Consider the following 17,983-nt stretch of genomic DNA (forward strand, 5'->3'; position numbering starts at 1 on the left):
ATTATTGGAGTAGCAATGTCGGGTGTTAGGCTTTCTTGCTTCTCTCCAAATATATCCATGCATCTCTGAGGAAGTTGGAGATGCCTGAACTCTATGACCTCAGGAGCCAGGCCGCTAAGTTGAGAGTCCATGGGCATGGATGAAGTGTTTACCCCTTGTCCTGAGATAGCATGTTGTATGGGCAAGGTAGTTTCATCGGAAGAGAGTGACATCTCCATCAGATGAGAGAACCAGAGTTGGTGGGCCCACATTGGGGCCACCAATATCATGGTGACTGGATCCTGGTACCTCTTGTGCACAATCTTGTTGAGTAGGGGAATCGGGGGGCGCAGGGGGAAAAATCGCGTAAACAAATTTCCCTGACCATGTTATCCAGAGACCGATCCCCTTGGATCGGTTCTGAGGGTTCCTGGAGGTGTAATCTGGGCATTGTGAGTTCTCCAGAGATGCAACAAGTCAATCTCTGGTACGCCTCATTCTGCAAAAACATTGGAGACAATGGTTTCGTTTAGTTGCCATTCGTACTCTACCGGTAGTGGGAAGTCTCTGCTAAGCACGTCTTCCAGAAGATGGAGTTCCCTGGAACATGTTGAGACAGCAGGAACATCTTGTGTTGGAGAGCCCACTTCCAAATGTTCTGGGACAGTTTGGATAGCCCTGGAGAGTGAGTGCCCCCTTGCTTGTTCAGGTAGTACATGGTTGTGGTGCTGTTCGTGAGGACCAGTACTGCCTTTCCCTACAGCTGTGTCGAAAAAGCCTTAAAAGCTTTGAACAGCGCTAACAGCTCCAACAGGCTTATACTGCTGGGGACCAAACACTGTGTGCCGTCTGCTGAAGGAGGTGAGGGCCCCCCCCCCACCACCCTGTGAGAGATGCGTCCGTCATGAGAGTGGCTTCTACTCTGGGGGTGGTGAAGGTTTCCCCTGCAAGAGGTTTTCCCTCGACCACCACTGCAGAGAGGGAACGAGGGCTGCCGAGACAACCACTGGATCGTCCCATTGTCCGCTTGCCACCACTGGCTGTTGAGCCACTCCTGCATCGGGCGCATGCGCAAACGTGCATGAGGGACCAAGTATATGCAGGATGCCATCATCCCCAACAGTCACATGGCCTTCTGTACCATCACCTCTCGACTGGCTACATACTGAGGGATCTGAAACAGCATGTTTTGAAGCCTCTCAGAGGGGAAGATGAGGCAGTCTTCTGTCTGAATTGGGGCCCCCAGAAATTGCTTGACTTGACTGGGGTCTAGACTGGATTTCTTCTCGTTAATGGAGAATCCCAGGCTGAACAGTAGGTCTATCGTCCTTTGGGTGTTTGACAGGCATGTTCTGTAGGAGTCCCCCGTTATGAGCCAGTCATCGAGGTAAGGATATACTGGGATGCATTGCCTGCGTAGGTGAGCTGCTAAAACTGCAAGCACCTTTGCAAATACTCTTGGGGCTGAGGCAATGCCGAAGGGAAGGACCTTGAACTGATAGTGTTTGTCATCAATCATGAAGCTTAGGTATTTCCTGTGTGTCGGCAACATTGAAATATGAAAGTATGCATCTTTCATGTCCAATTTTGCCATGTAATCCCCTTGCGTTAGCAGGGGGATTACTTCTTGCAGCGTTATCATTCTAAACTTTTGAGGTTTGACAAATGTGTTTGCTGGACAAAATTCTAGCACAGGGCGCATGGCGAGATCCTTTTTAGGTACAAGGAAGTACACTGAATAAATACCCTTGTTTACCCGTAGAATGGGGACGACTTCGATTGTGCCTTTTTCCTGCAGGATCTCGACCTCTTGCCGCAGGATCTTCAGGTGTTCCCAGTGTTAGACGCCTGGACTGACTGGCAGGTGGCTTCTCCTTTAGAATATCCTCCACTATTTCCGAGTCCTGCACCATTTCTTGCGTGGCTATTTAAAAATGTTCAGCTGCTTTCTTCAGAATGGCATTAAATGCCATCTGATCATCTATGGGAGATGCCTGTCGCAGAGGTGGGGAGGCGGGAAGATCGATGCATATTGTGTCATGATCTGGGGTATTGGTAGGTGACAATCATGTTGGATTATCCACCGGTGGCTCATCCCCCCCAATCTGGGGTCTGGTCAGTAGGATCCTGGGATCATCTTCATGTAAATAGGGGTCAGGAGGAACCTCTTCCTGACCCGTCAGGTTAAAGACCTTCTCATGAAGTGGGCAGGAGGTTCTCTGGAATTTATACACTGTGGGGTAAAGGTCTTCCTCACAAGCCCTCTTGGGCAAAGTAAACTTTTCTGAGAACTCCACAAACTTTGCAAGCCTATTCATATACACCTATCCCTTGTCCACAAAGGAGCCAGAGGGGGAAAGGGCTCCTCCTGGCGATCTACCTGCTTAGAACTCCGAGATTTGTCTGAGAGAGTTTTAGATAAAGGCTGGGGGCTCTCAGAATAGTCTTCCTGCCTTTCCCGGCATGTGGACGTGTCTTTCGACCTCTCTTTGGGCTTACTGGCCGCCGAAAAAATCTTTGCGAGACTATCGTCCGGCAGGCAGGACAATAGTTCTGCAATGGGGAGTGTACATCCCGGTGACAGGAACGCACCCGCTACTCATGCCGATCACGCGGTTGTTGTGCCACGCGGAGTCCCAAGGCTCCTGCCTCTCACCCACACTATACAATACTTATACTAAACCCCTCTAGACACAAAAGGGTATCATGTACACAAACTTTGCTGATGACACCCAAGTCCCCATCCCCATCACTGGCCATTACACTCAAGATAACACCACAATCCAAAAAACACTGGGAGTTTGCCTGGATACCGAGCTATCAACGTCCAAACAGATTAACGCACTATCTTCCTCCACGGCCTACACCGCCAGACTCATATCTCTGAGTAGACAATTCCTATCCCCTGATTACTGCCTGACACTTGAACGAGCTTGAATACTATCCAAACTGGGCTATTGTAATGCGCTCATTCTGGGCACATCAGCCTCTAACCTATCTAAACTGCAGCTTCTACAAAACAAAGCCCTTCGAGACGCCCTTGGACTAAAATGCAGCGACCACATCTCTGCCACCAAAAGTGATGCCCACTGGTTGCCCATCAAAACTCGGATTGTCTTGAAAACACTTACCCTGACTCACAAATGCATCTATGAAGAAGCTGCACCCTACCTAAATGACTATCACTCAGAAAACACCTAGTCACACCCTACGATCCAGCCTCTCGTCACTCCCAGTTACAAAAATAGAAATGAACAGTCCTACAACAAATTTAAAACAATTAGCCAAAATCTGGCTTTTTGATAAATATGAGTAACCTATTTTGCTATTACTGTATCACTGTAGGACTACTCACCGATTCCCTTACTGCCTGTAATAAACGCTGTGATACGCCTGGGTTTGGGCGTTACACAAATGCCATGAATAAAAAGAGCACTGAAAAATTCCAAAGTAGCACCAAATATGGAGACCAAGCACCCATTGGAGAAATCTGCTTGTACGGCTCAAACTGCAAAAACAGCAAACATACTTCTATGCCCTAGGGAACATAATGTACAGCTTGGAGCCATCAGATTCCTCCCACTTCCAGTCTCTGCAGTAATAGATGTTCTTGTTACCCACTGTAATGTAATCCATTTATCAACTTCGATAGATGATCGGAGCGATCCATGTGATTACTGCGACAGCCGAAAATGCACTTTTTTTTTAAACCCTTTTACATCACATATATATATGGGGCGAGACCCCCCCCACAAGCCCTCCCCATATTATTATATTCTATACATACTATATATAAAGAAGTCTGCATTTTCAGCAGTCATAATTTTGAGGGTGACATTTTGGTACGATTCCTGATCAGAGTAGTAGATCCTGCAGGAGTTGTAACTTGTGAATACAGTTTGCAAAGCACTCTCTGAAGTTGCTTACTTAAGCAATACATTTAAAAATCAAAACTCTATACACACACTGGGACTCAAAACGGTCTTGGACTGGATCCATAAACACATTGGAATTAAGATAGCGCTATACAGGATACCAAACTCAAAACGCTTTCAACGCAAAAGCAAGTGACTGGTAATATGTAAGTTCAGAAAGCTGCTTCTAGGTTATAGCTCACCGGCACTTGTGGCAGTAGCGGATCAGATCGTCCTGCTGCACCCGGTCTGTAAGGAACTGCGGTCGGCAGAGTGGCAGACGGATCTTGGAAAGCAGATCAGGAAGGTAGGGTTCCCTCTGCTCTCGGTCAAACTTCACCCATGCCAGCGCAGCTTCAAACACCTATCACAAGAAACAGAATGTTTTTTTAATGAACCTGCTTATCACGTCATTAAATGCAGACACTTTGAAAAAACAACCAAAATAACAGGAGATACACTATTTTTTAAACTGAAATACTGGCGAAATCTAGTTTTACGATTATGTACATACAAAACATGAAAGCAAAGGGGGCTTTTAATCCAAACTGTATTGACAAATGATTAGCCATTTGGTTAAGAGATGTAGGTGCTGCATTAATATATCACAACATGCAAAGGGAATAGCAAATTAGTTCATTCAGAATAATCAAGAGCCTTTTTTTCCACAATAAAAACTGATTTGAGAAAGTAAAAAAAAAAGAAATGGGAGCAAATATTCATTAATAAAGCACATGATCCAAGAGCTATACAGAAATTATTTCATAATTAAAAAATAAAAGTGACAACATGCAGATCTCTCAAAAAGTGACATTTTGAGAATGATATCCCTTATATGCAATGCACAACAAATAGAATTTATATTTATGGTCTATGAAACATCTTATTTGTAATAAAGAGCAAAGTAAATGACAATGCTGTAACACATGAAGTACTAAATATTTACATGTATAAATACATAAAATAGGTCTACTTTTGTTCAATGCTGCAGAATATAGTTACATTGCATAAAAGAGGGATATTTATAGCTAAGAAATAAGATGCTACACACTAAGTGCTTGCACAAGACACATTATATGTTCAATGCAATCTTGAAATACAATTTGTGTAACGTAATGTGACTAGTCACAAGAGATCCTGTCACTTTTCCCCCAGAGGGGAGTCCTTACAAGCGAGGCTAGGAAGGTGAGCACGCTACGCAAAATTCCCCATAACTGTGGCGGTAAGCGGGATCTTACAGGGAGCGGCTCCCCTCTTGGAGACAAGGACTCCCGTTTCGACAAACTCCTTAAATCCCTCTATGAAGAACCATTCTAACCATTAAGATTTCAGAAAAAACATCTTCCACAAGTTAATGTTTGTTATTGCAATGTCACACCAACTCCCCATCAACCAAACATACTGAGAAGAAAAGGATACTAGAAATTAAAGTTACTCACGTAGTGACTACCTTACTCCTCGTCCATAGTCCCCTTTCCTCCATACTTTTGGGATATTCCGCCCTGTGGGACAGTACCGGAGCACTTTTGTAAAAAAGCATCACATTGAAAATGTGTCCTTCTCTTGGCGGGGTACCGCACGCGGCCATAACCCCACCCACCTTACTTCCACCCCGGGCATCGCTCGTCAGTCTTTTTATATCGCCAGGTCTGAGACCATTTAAGCAATAATAGAGGATACTTATTAGAGGGGACAGCGGGCGGGGGAATCGAGGAAAGCAGACTATGGACTAGGAGTAAGGTAGTCACTACGGTGAGTAACTTTGTTATACTCCTACGTCCGGTCAAATTTCCTCCATACTTTTGGGAGATTACCAAGCACTCCTCACAGCAAATACGGGTGGATGGAACCTCCTTACTGAAAAAGATTTCAAGAACAGCCTGGCCGAATTGAGCATCGGCTCTGGAGCACAGGTCTAAGCAGTAATGCTTATCAAAAGCTGGTGGGAAAGCCACGTAGCTGCTTTGGCAACTGTTCGTTGTGCTTACAGAGCAACCAATAGATAGGAGGCAATGGGGGGAAAGCATAACCTTTTATGTTGACCCACAAGTTACAAAGAGGACCACCTCTAGCGTTCCCCATTGCTGGAAAGGTTGGAGATATTGCTGTTCATCTCACTCGTAACCGATGCCGACTGGCAACTGAATTAATCTGCGTTCACATTGAGGTGACTCGGGATGTGTGGAGCCTGGAGCCAAACCATATACTGGATGGCCCAGCCCAAGGAGTGGAGAGTCTGCGACACCTTTCTTGTTGATGTAAAACCTTGCTCCAAGGGAGGTATTCAAAATGGCCGCCATGGCCCGGTATCACACACCAGGGGCGAACTGCGTCACAGGAGCAAGTGAAGCAATAGTCTCTCCAGGGAAGTCAGGGGCCTTGCGTGCAATCCTAGCCTTGAAACAAGGAACCTTGGCAGAGCCGATACTGGCAGATCAAGGGTGTTTACTCGATACGTCAGGGGCTTCCCCAGAATTAGCCTCTAGTGGAGGATCCTCGGCAGAGCCGGTATTTGAAGGTCTGTGGTACATGACCGCCTTCTTTTGCCCCCCTCAACAGAACTGGCAACACCACGGCCGTGCGTGTGGAAAGGGATAGGGATATACCTTACAGCCAGGACCCTCGATGAGGGATTCAATTCTACTGGCAATTTAGCCCCAAGCAGGGGAACCTCAGGTTTAACCCTGGTTTTATAGCCACCTCGAGAGGGGCCTCGAGCCAAGCCTCGGTAAAGCAAGCTCCAGATGGAGAAGCCTCAGGGCGAACTCTGGTATCAATAGCCACAGCAGAACTGGGGTCAGCCTTAGCCCCAAATGGAGAACCTTGGAAGACGATCCAGTATTGGGGAACCGCTGAGGGCCCCTCCGAGGAGTTTCCTGTGCGTCTCGCTAAGCAGAGACCAAAAGGAGTACCCAAAACTAAAGTGTTCTGCTCCCACAGAAAACCGCAGATATTTCCTATGCAGGCTCCAGAGAACAGCAGATATTTCGTATGCGGGCTCCAGTGAGAATGTCATTTACGCATCATGGAAGACCAGCACACTGAGCCAATCGCCCTTCCGAAGAAAGGACTGTATTTGACAGAGCGTGATCAACTTGAAATTCTCTCAGAAAGATCAAAGATCGTGCGCAGGCCAGCCTGGTTGAGCACTGTGAAAGGACAGCAGTACTAGCCCCTCCCTTGCTCCATGAGGGGAACAGGTTGCCCCGCTCTGAGGTATAGATGTTTCTGTACCTCAGCTCTGACGGAGAGCATCCCAATCTGTAGGAAGAGAGGTTTGAAGGGTGGGATAGGAGGAAAGGGCAAGCGAAAACCTGCCTAAACGATGGAGAAACCCCACCAGTCTTGGGTGATGGTTTGCCACGCCTCCAGATGAGACGAGATTCGTCCCCCCACCTAAGTGTATTGTGACCGACAAAAAATATCATTTGTCGGCAGGGAGATTTTCTGTCCCTGTGGAGGAGGCTGATGGCTGAGAGAAAAACCAATCACCTTGCTGCTTCCACTTAAGGCGGGGCTACCAACAGGAGTTTTAGATCAGAGCGCACTGCAAACCTGAAAACCCTCTGATCCCAGAGAAGGACAGAGTCTGGGACGCTGACCTCGGTGTACAAGGGGCCTTAGCTGAAGCTGTCGGCAGGACCGACAAACAGGTCTTTGTTGTCCACACAACGTGGAAAACTGCTCACCCCCAAAAGGAACGCTCCCAGCACCAGTCATGAAAGTTGGTGTAAGGGAGGTATCCAAAACGGCTGCATTGGACCAAGCAGATTGGGCCGCCATTTAGTCAACACCTGAAGAGAACTGCGTCATAGGAGAAAATTAGGCAACTGTCCCCTCAGGGGTGTCAAGAGACTTAAGAAACACTTAGCCTTGAAACAAGGATCCTCGGCCGAGCCGGTGCTGGCAGAACTAGGATGTTTAGTGGACATCCTAGGAACTGACCCAGAAGTAGTGTCCAATGGAGGAACCTTGGCAGAGCCGGTACTGGAAGGCCTGTTGCTGATTACCTTTTCTCCCTCGACAGAATTGGTACAACCACAACCCAGAGCGTGGGACGGTTGAGGAATATACCCTACCGACAGGAACCTAATAGGATCCCCTCGACTCCGTTGGTACTGTACTTCGAGGAACCCTGGGTTTTAACCCGGGACATATAGCTCCCTCAAGAGGGGCCTTGAGCCGTGGCTCGGTGTAACAAGCGCCAGAAACAGAGACCCGTATCAGTGTGGAAAGCTTTATGGTTATACCTGTATCCTCTACTGGGCAGTATAAGATACGTGGTTGATTTGACACCCGGCCACCCTCTGTTCTCCGGGTCCAGGAACCTGCTCACCCTGCAACCCTCCCGCACTGCCTCCGGGCCACCCCTTGCACTGGGGTCTGTATTGGTAGCCATACAGCCCCCCCCCCCCACCCATTTTTTCTTCCTGCACTTATCAAACCTACCATGTCTGCTACCTTAAACCTAGCACTTGCAAATTGCTGGCTGCACCTACCACTGTTTTTTTGCCTTTATTATTTATTTAATATTAATCTGTTTCTCCTCCGCTTCGCACTTTCCACTTCTCCCCCCTTCCATGCACTTTTCCCCTCCCCCTCTCCCATGCACTTGCACGTTCTCAATGTCACTGGGCCTAGTAAGATCGCTGTTTTGTTCTCCCCTTTTCCCCTCCCTTGTCTTGTCACACTCAAACGCTTGTGTAAGAGCACGATAGAAATAATATATCAATATACCCATGATTAGCGGATCATCAAAACGTATTTTGGATGTTCTCGAAATGTAAAAGCTTAGCGCTCTTCTAGGATCTAACCTATGAAGTCTTTCGTCCCCCTTACCAGGGTGAGGCGGAGGAAGGCAGAACAATTTTCTGGGTCAAATGAAATTCCGAAATGATTTTCGGCAAAAACTAAGGTTTGCCCTTCAAGACAACTTTGTCCTTGTGCAAGACTGTAAAGGGTGGCTTTACTGACAGTGCTTGCAACTCGCTCACTCTGCGGGTTGATACGAGTGTGATTCTGGAAATGCATTGGAGGAAAGGGCCTCCATGTCCTTGTCCTGTAGTCCTTTTATCGTGCGTGTTCTGTGTTATTTTCTGCACAGGAGTCCGTGGCGGGCTCCTGGCAGTGCAACTCTTTCTCTTTTTGGTTTGGTGTGCAGACCCTTGGGATACCCTTATGGCACCCATGGGTGGGGGTACAACCCTGTGCCCCTAGTGTATGTTTTGGGCACCTGTGTGGGGCCCACAGAGCAGGGTATAGGCTGGTGGCAGTTCCATGCTGAATTTGACAGGTGCAGAGTATCCTCCAGGACCTGCCATTGGAATCAGTTGATTCCTGATAGGAGACAAGATGGCCCCCATGGCTTCTTGCTTTCTATTGCCTGTTAACTTGTGTTCCCAAAGTCCTGGGAAGCCCTGACTCTGCCCCTGACTGGCTGTTGGGTGGATGTTCCATATATGGTACTGTGGGGTAGTCCAGGCCAGACTGGCTGGAGCCTTCCCAATGACTATGTTGTGGGTACACCCTTGGGGTGGGACCTGGGTGAATGGAGTGTGTGACCAATATGCATTTCATGTTATGAGTGTCTGGTTTCTAGTATGTGACACAATAAATGAGACAGCCCTGCCTAAAACTGGTATGAATGCAGAGTGGAGTGCTGAATGGCTGGGTACGTGTTCCAATCCACATTCCTTGTTGTGAGTGTCTGGATGGAGAAGAATGGCCTGAATGCACTGTGGCCATGATTGGCTGCCTGCCTGCCCAAATGCCCTTATGAATGATTGGTTGCCCGAGTGTGACCCAGCAGAGTGAATGAGAGACCAAACAGTATATCTGGGGACCTCTCACTGATGGAAATTGTTCAGAAGCTTAAGTCGAACCTTGATGCTTGATCTCAAAGCCAAGCCGGAAGAAGATTTACTGCTGTTTTCCTTTGACGCAATCTGAAAGCTGCCATGCCTTCAAGACACTGATCCAAGAGAGGACCTGGCTAGGAGACCTCTTTCCGAGCTACGCGGGACAATCGTGCACCAGCGAACCTTCGCCAACGCTCTCTGGAAGTCAGTCCTCGAAAGGCGGCCGACAGGAGACTGCCGAGGAATCTCGAAGCGCAGCACCCAGACATTGAGGCCATCGAAGTCCATCATGGGAGACCAGGGTCCGGAGGATCACCGTAACCGCTGGAGGCCCGTCGAAGCAGTGTTGACCAGGAGCGGGGTCAGCTTGATGCAGTGCTGCCGACGACCGGAGCTGCAACGCTCCATTGCCTAAGAACACTTTGAATCAAGGACTCCCTTGCTCATCAGCCCATCAGCATCGACACCTTTGTCCAGCTGGAGAAAGTCAAGGTCGCCGCCGAACCATGGAGAATCCGCCGGTGGGTTTCCCGCCACCCGGAGTCCTCAAAAACGCCAACGAAAATCTGAAAGCCAGCCGTGGTCGAGTCCTGATCGACTCGAAACGCTGACGACCGGACGCCCTTGCTGGGCCTACATTCTTCATTGACTCTTTGCAGCAACAAATTATTTTCATTAAGGTGCACCGCCCAACTCATCTTCGCAGGACGTCCACGACGGATCGACTGGCACCGCCAGGACCAAATCTGCTGCCTCGATGCCATTGTTCACCCTTTTATTCGAGGGATCTCGGCGATCCGTGGCTCCTGCCTTAAAGGGAGTTCACTCAAGAAGGATCCGTGGCAGACCAGTCATCGAACTCTGCTAACCCAGGTACATTGGGATAGTAGAACATTTGTAGAAGGAAATAAGACTCTGCTAAACAATATATGAACTGGGCTTGTATAATATCTTTATTTACAGGTTGCCCAGGTGGGGGGAGAGGAGGGAGAAGTATTCTGCCATTTGTTTAACCAACTTGTTTTCCTCCTAAGTCTATGGTGATACCTTTTGCTATTGCTTTGTATGGCATTTGAAACTGTCAGAAGTTGGTGCATTTTTTTATCCACTTTATTTGTTTTGAATAACACACAAAGGACAGAACAGCAACATCATCTCAAAATCTTAATATATCCAGATTGTAAAATCCATAACATTTTCAAGAAACATACAGTACTATACTCAAATTCATGAAAACAAAGAAATTAATAGCAATCACCAAGTACTATTTTACATCCAGCTTATCGATATTTGATGCACAACAAAGACAAGACAACAGTGACATGCACAACAGACAACTCCATATAACCATTAAACCAAACCCCTAAATAATGTAAACAAACTAATATATACATGGTATTGGACTTTCAACTGTACAATTCATCAAAATACCCGTAAAGTCGGGTAATAACCCTCCCTACCCTGTTTCAAAAACATAACTTTTTCATAGTGTGACAGGGTTTGTACATCCAATAACCATTCTTCCCCTTTTGGTTTCTTTCTTGACTTCCAGACGCGTAATATTGGTTTTGCCGCCACTACTAAAACTCTATTGATCCAGTCTGTTCGTACCCTGGCCTTACACCCTTTCTCCTTTTGATAATAAAATTGTCGAAGAGAAAGTACGTGGAAGTTGCTCCTCCACCACAATGTCCAATCTATCTAATACGTCAGACCAAAAGTCAGATACTCTTGAGCATACCCACAGTTGGTGCATTTTTAATGGAGTCAAAGAGTAATTATGGTACCACATAGAAATTGTACATTTATCATTATAGACTTGCCTGAGCACAAAGTGCGTTATTGTGTGTGTATATAACTTAAACCTTATTTATATAAAGAACTGTGTTATCACTAACATAGTGGGTGGACATTCCTTAGTGGGGGTTTGGGCACTACACTGTACTTAAGAACCAAACCGCATCACCTCCTGGGAGCTTAAGCCTTGATTGCTCGTCCACATTTACCAAAATAGAGAATCTTGGCTGGGATCCTCTGTGCTTATACCCTGCCATTTAGAGAGCAGTTGTACAGAAACCCCCTCAGTGAGAGCAACCAATGAAATGGTTTTAAAGGTTATTAACATTAGAGGACATGTGTGCAGGGGTTCAAAGGGTGCACACACTAGGAACTTTAAAACCATATTTCGGTCCTAAAACGGAACCTGGAAAGGAGAAAGAGGGCACACATTAGTGAGCCCTTTCAGAAATTGAGTCACTAGTGGGATTTTGAAATAAGAACATTCCTCCGAAGAGGTGTAAAAATGAACAGCGCCTGCCAGATAGCCTTTAAATGGTACCAATCTGGGGACCCAGAGTGGCTAAGGATAGAAGGAAGTATAAAACATCTGGTGTTTTACAAAGAAAATTATCTACATTCTTTTCCTTGCACCAGTTCCAGAACTTGTTCCAACGGCACCTGTACAAAGATTGTGTTGCTGGTCTTCTAGCCGAAAGCAACACCTCCATAACGTCATCCAGGAGGTTCCAATCCTTATATCTCAGCCTTTCAGAAACCAAGCGTGAAGGTTGAAAGTGTTGACATCTGGATGGAGAACCCGACCCTCCTATCCCGAGAGAAGGTCCTCTCTTTGTGGAAGACGTATTGGAGGACAGATGGACATGTCCAGAAGGTTTGGGTACCATGTTCTCCTGGCCCAATCCGGAGCAATTAGGATCATGTGCTTCCTGAACTTTCTCAAGCTGATTACTTGAGGCATGACTGGGACTGGAGGAAATGCTTACAGGAGTAGAAGCTCCCAGTCCACAACAAACACGTCTCCTAGAGCTCCTCTTGGAGGAGATTCCCTGGAGCAGTACATTTTGCACTTCCGGTTGACCTCAGTTGCAAACAGATCCACTTACGGGTTCATCAAAGGGTGAAGATCTCTTTAAGGACTTCCCGAGCTAGTTCCCACTCATGGGAGACTGCTCTGCCTGCTCAGAGCGTCTGCTGCCGGGTTCTACTCTCCGGCTAGGGGAACTGCCGATAGGGAGATTCCTTCTTGAATTGCCCACTACCAGAGCTGCATTGCCTCTCTGCACAGTGGTAGTGACCCTACACCTCCTCTCTTGTTGAGGTAGTACATGGCCACTCTTGTCTGTCATTATAAGGACATTCTTTCCCCGTACAGAGGGCAGAAAGGCCTTCAGCGCTAGTCCTATTGCCCTCAGCTTCAAAAGGTTGATGTGTAGTTTGGACTATGATGGAGACCAGCGACTGATGACTGTCAGATCGTTGGCATGGGCTCCCCACCCAGTGAGTGAGGCGTCCTTCACTACTGTAATCTCCGGCCATGGTTGCCAAAAGGGTTCGCCCTTCAGAATATTTTTCTCGCAGGCCCACCACAGAAGATCCTCTGAGACACTGTTTGGAATCTGAAGTCGGTCCGACATCTTTCCTGAGAACTGGGACCATTGTTTTCTTACAGCCCATTGAAGGGATGTCATTCTCGAGACGGGCACCTGGCACCAGAAAAATGCAGAACGCCATGAGGCCGAGCAACCTCAAAAAGAATCCAAGGCCGGAAGGTTCTGGGAACTCAAATTTGGAAACCATTTTATTTATTGCATTTGTTGGTTGTACGCCCAAACCCAAGGGTATCACGGCATAGTTACAGGAAAAGCTTAAAAGCTTGACTTAAAGGTTACATGTAGCATAATACAAATAATACCAAATCTTAGTTGTTACATATACAAAGGTTACAACAGTTACATACAGTATTTACCTTAGTAATGCATGGTTATTTAAAAGGGAGACCCTGGTGCTCAGTATTGAACCAGGTTTTGAGAAGTTTCTTAAATTCATTCAGTGTGGGTTTGTTACTGATATTGGCAGGGAGTGAATTCCATATTCTAGCGGCTGCTACAGTGAAGCTAGAGCTGCCTGTTCTTGCGTTGTTAAAGCGTGGGACATGTAGCTGTAAGTTTGCATTGGATCTAAGGCATCTGGTTGTAACTTTGTGGTTTAAACAGTTGTTGAGGTAGGTTGGGCCATTGCCCGAGACACATTCATGAGTGACTGTTTTGTGGAGTATCCTGGCTTGGATGGATAGCCAATGTGCCTCTCTCCTGTGGTGCGATATATGGTCCCTTTTGCTTATGCCCAAGGCTGATCTTATTGCTTTGTTCTGGAGTAACTGCATTTTGTATTTTTTTTTCGAGGTGCCTAGGAGTATGTTACAGTAATTTACTTTAGTTAAGATAAGGGCTCTTGCTAGTGTGATGCAGTTTTGTCTTGCTTGAGGAAGGGGCGACTTCGAGTGATACGTTTGGTGGTATAGGCTGTGGTTGAGGCAAGGGCACTGATGTGTTTGCACATGATGAGACTAGAGTCTAAACAGACTCCTAATGTTTTTACTTAATTGGAGATTGGAATGGGTGTTTTTTCAATGACTATGGAGTTGTAAAGTGGGTGAAGCTTGGCTAGACAGGCAGGAGAGCCTACTATGAGGATCTCCGTTTTTTTCCCATTTAGGCATAAACTATTTGCTGCTATCCAGTTTTGGATGATGGTGTATATTTTATTCACACAGATAATGTCCTGTTCTAAGTTACCTGAGATAGGGATAAGTATTTGTGCGTCATCGGCAAAATTCGTGTAAATTACTCCCATTGCGTCTAGTGCTGCAAAGAGTAATTTGGTATAGGCGTTGTATAGCGTGGGGGAGAGGCAGGATCCTTGGGGGACCGAGATGGGGTCAGCTGCATTATCTCCTATGGCTACTCTTGAGGTGCGGTCTAAAGGAAAGGATTTGATCCACGAGGTCGATTCCTTTGGCGAAATGAAAGTTGTTTGCAAGTGTTTGGCATAGTTTGCTGTAGTCTACTAAGTTCAACGCCGCGGACAGATCAAGTAGGAGCAGAATACACATGTTTCCTCATACCCTGACCGCGTCAATTTGTTTTTTTAGATCCAGCAGCGCTGTTTCGGTACTGTGACTAGGGCGGAAGCCTGACTATCACCTTATAGTTTGTTGTCTTCAATGAGGGCTTGGACTTGGGTGTAGGCCATTTTATCTATAATTTTCTGAAGGAAGTAGACCGTAGTGATGGGTCTATAATTAGTGGGGATGGTGGCATCTAGTGAGGGTTTTTTGAGGAGGGGGGTGACCCATGCTTCCTTGATACTGGAGGGGATGGTGTTAGTATTGGATGAGGCGTTTATGAAATGAGTAATAATAGGTGCCAAGGATGGCGCACAATCAGTTTTGCAGGGAAGTTAAACCCTCTAATTGTAAAGGGGACAAGTGTGGCTATCGTTTTTTGTACTTTACCTATAGTCACAGGTGCAAAGTGGAAGTCTGGTATGTTGGCTATGGGTGATGTGGTTATCTCGGCAAGGTGACAATGTTTTTATTTTTTTGCAATGTGCTAATTTTGGAAGCTAGGGCATCTTGAATAGTGGCACACCATCTGAAGAATGTCTTGCGCCTTCACCTTGGGAGGCGAGCTCTTTCCCCAAGGGTGTGTCGAGTAGAGCTCTGATGTAGTGGAGCTGTTGAGAAGGTGTCATGTGGGACTTCTTGTAATTCAGGGAGAAGCCCAGTCTGTGGAGAGAGTGGCAGGTGACAAATGATCCAAGACCTGTTCGGTAGAACGCGCCCTGCTCAACCAGTCGTCCAGGTAGGTAAAATGTTGCCAGGGCACAAGTGGAGTTGGCAGATTTCAGTGCTATGCTCCCACAGAAAATATCTTTCTCGCCCATCCATGTGCACGCTGGTAGATCCCATCAGGAGGTATGGTAGGGTACGCTGCCTGTTGTAGCTGTAGCACCTGCACCACTAGACTCTACGGAGTGGTCGACAGGTAGTCGGGGTCACTACTGGAGGGGCAGTATTTTTTGTCAGATTCTTATTAACTGCCGGATTGGCCTCTGGAGTTTCCCAGTTTCTAGGCACCCTTTTTTGTAATGCCATATGAAGGGCAAAACAGGGTCAGTCCGAGGACCCTTGTCCAAAATATCGGTGAGATCATCTTGTTCATAAGGGAGTGGTTGCCTACTCCATCCCATGTACTCTACAACTTTGGACATGAGTTGCCTGTATGAAGCGTCAGCATGTTCGCCAGGCTTACGTCTTCCAAACTCCAGTTCGTGTGAAGTATCTACTCCACTTGCAGACTGTAAATTATCAGTCCTTAATTCGTTGGACTCATCTGATATGAAACACTCTGGTACACTGGGTGTCCCATATTGTAACCCAAAAAATGCATCTTCCTCATCAGAGCGTTCCTCTTCTTCAAAAATTGAAATGAGTGACTTTAAACTCCTTGGGAAGAGGAACATACATTTTTTTTGAGGTTTGGAAGTCATAGGCTTCGATGACTTCCAAACCTCAAGGCATTACTGGCGCCGATACATATGGGGCGCTCAACTTCGATGGAACAGCCGGCGCATGTGGCACGGCTGGCGTTGAAAGTTTCGGCATCAATGTCGTTGAGGGCCTGGCGGGCGTTGAAAGTCTTGATGGCGTTGAGGAGCCTGACTTTTCTTTCATGTGCTCATCATCGGATGAAAGCCTCGAGGGCTCCGATGCTTGTTAGGCTGTTTTCCCGGGCACGCAGGATTTCGGGTGATACCCATCCTTACTGGCTTCCTTCGAAGGCTCGGTTGGAGCATAACCTTGCTTTTCAAAAAAAAAAATATCTTATTTCCGATCAGAAAGCTTCCCATTCAGCTGGGGTAGATTTCTTTTTGTAGGGCAAGCTACCCTTTCGGGGAAGATGGAGGAAAAAGCCGAAGGCGACCTCTGGTGCCTTGTCTTCTACTGCTTCGAAAATTAAGAAGAGTGGTGGGAGCCACTCCTGGTCTTAGAGCGCTTGACCTTCCTCCAAGCAGAGTGGTCGCTCGACTCGTCAGTTGAAGGCCTAGCGGGTCGGGCTTAGGGGATTTTTCCTACCTGGAGTTTCCCCTTCCGTTCCCTCAATGCCTTTCCTGTCATGGACAGACAATTGGAACAACTGGACCCATCATGGTCCTCCACCAGGGCACCACAAGCAGATACTGTGCAGTTGAGTAAGACATCTTGGACCCGCAGTCCCCGCATTTATTGAAGCCGGACTTCGGTGTCGACGCAGTCGAAGATATATCGAAGAACCTAGTAACAAACCGTTACAAAATGAGGCGTGCCATATTTCGTTATCGAAGCAAATCCTGTCACTGAAAAACAGAACTGAGGCCAACGGGTGCTGCTCGTGCTATATATACCTTTCTATGACATCAACCTCGACGGAGGCCTTTGAGGGACATCGACTTGATGCCATCGACGCACAGTGCCCTCTGCTGAAAAAGTTTTCCGAAGCAGCTGAAGCTGGACATTACATGTCAAAGATGAGGAATAAGTTGGAGGACACAATCAAAAGGTAACAGCGGGAGATCCAGGAGGGGAACACTGTCAGGAAGAGCCTCATACTCGTCCCAGTGGATGTGAATACCATAAATAAGGTGGACAGTTCATTAAGTCAAAGGAGTGGTTGAAGTATAATCCAAAGAAAGGAAGCCATCTAGAGACACTGCAAGAATCCAAAAGGGAGAAGGGTCGAGATCCTAATGTGAGAAGCCAATGAACTGTATTGAAAGCATTAAAGGCAAAGCAGAAAAGGTGGGAAAATCCCCTAGAAGAATTAAATGATTTGATTCACATGTTTTCCAAGAACTATATGAAAGTAGACTATTAGGGCTGGATGAAGCCTGTCAAGGAGAGGGAGTAATTTTTCTGGACCCCTTCTTTGGCTATTTGATTAGTGGTAGGGTTAAAATTGGTAAGTTTGTGGATGGATCAATACTTCGACCTGCCTTACTGACGGCAAGGCCCATAGTTCGTTTTGTGTTAGGTAGGGCAAACCTTTGAGATGGGGACATACCATCCTTTTTCTTATTTTAATTTAAAAAAGAATCCCACATTTGGTCCGTCTTTTCTTCTGGCCAACCACAGTTAGCAGAATGCTACAGCAGTGTTCGAAAAATTGCCAGGAGCTGGGAGCCATTTAGCTCCTGGTTATAACCAAGTGGAGTCTGGTTAGCTTGAAAACAACAGCTACCAGGAGCTACTTTTGACTTGTATGGCAAGTGGGCCCATACATATCCAGCTATGCGAAATTATATGTGCATGTTTGGGAATGTATATAGAGGAGAATAAAGAACACACAAAAGAGATATTGGTGCGCATTTAATATAAAATAGACAAAAAGGTAG

At 46.6% G+C, this 17,983-nt stretch overlaps 1 protein-coding gene across 3 annotated transcripts in view; it reads right to left on the reverse strand.

The window, feature by feature from the left end:
• The window catches only part of KLHL18 (kelch like family member 18), a 590,797-nt gene that overhangs the window by 244,035 nt on the left and 328,779 nt on the right, over positions 1-17,983 (reverse strand). For all 3 annotated transcript variants that reach the window (XM_069645788.1, XM_069645787.1, XM_069645786.1), the window contains one exon: positions 4,097-4,257. In XM_069645788.1, coding sequence (XP_069501889.1) covers positions 4,097-4,257 — 161 coding nt within the window. The remainder of the gene's footprint in view (positions 1-4,096; positions 4,258-17,983) is intronic.

Source organism: Ambystoma mexicanum, chromosome 2p, assembly GCF_040938575.1.
Source record: "Ambystoma mexicanum isolate Mex_15411 chromosome 2p, UKY_AmexF1_1, whole genome shotgun sequence".
Lineage (NCBI taxonomy): Eukaryota > Metazoa > Chordata > Amphibia > Caudata > Ambystomatidae > Ambystoma > Ambystoma mexicanum.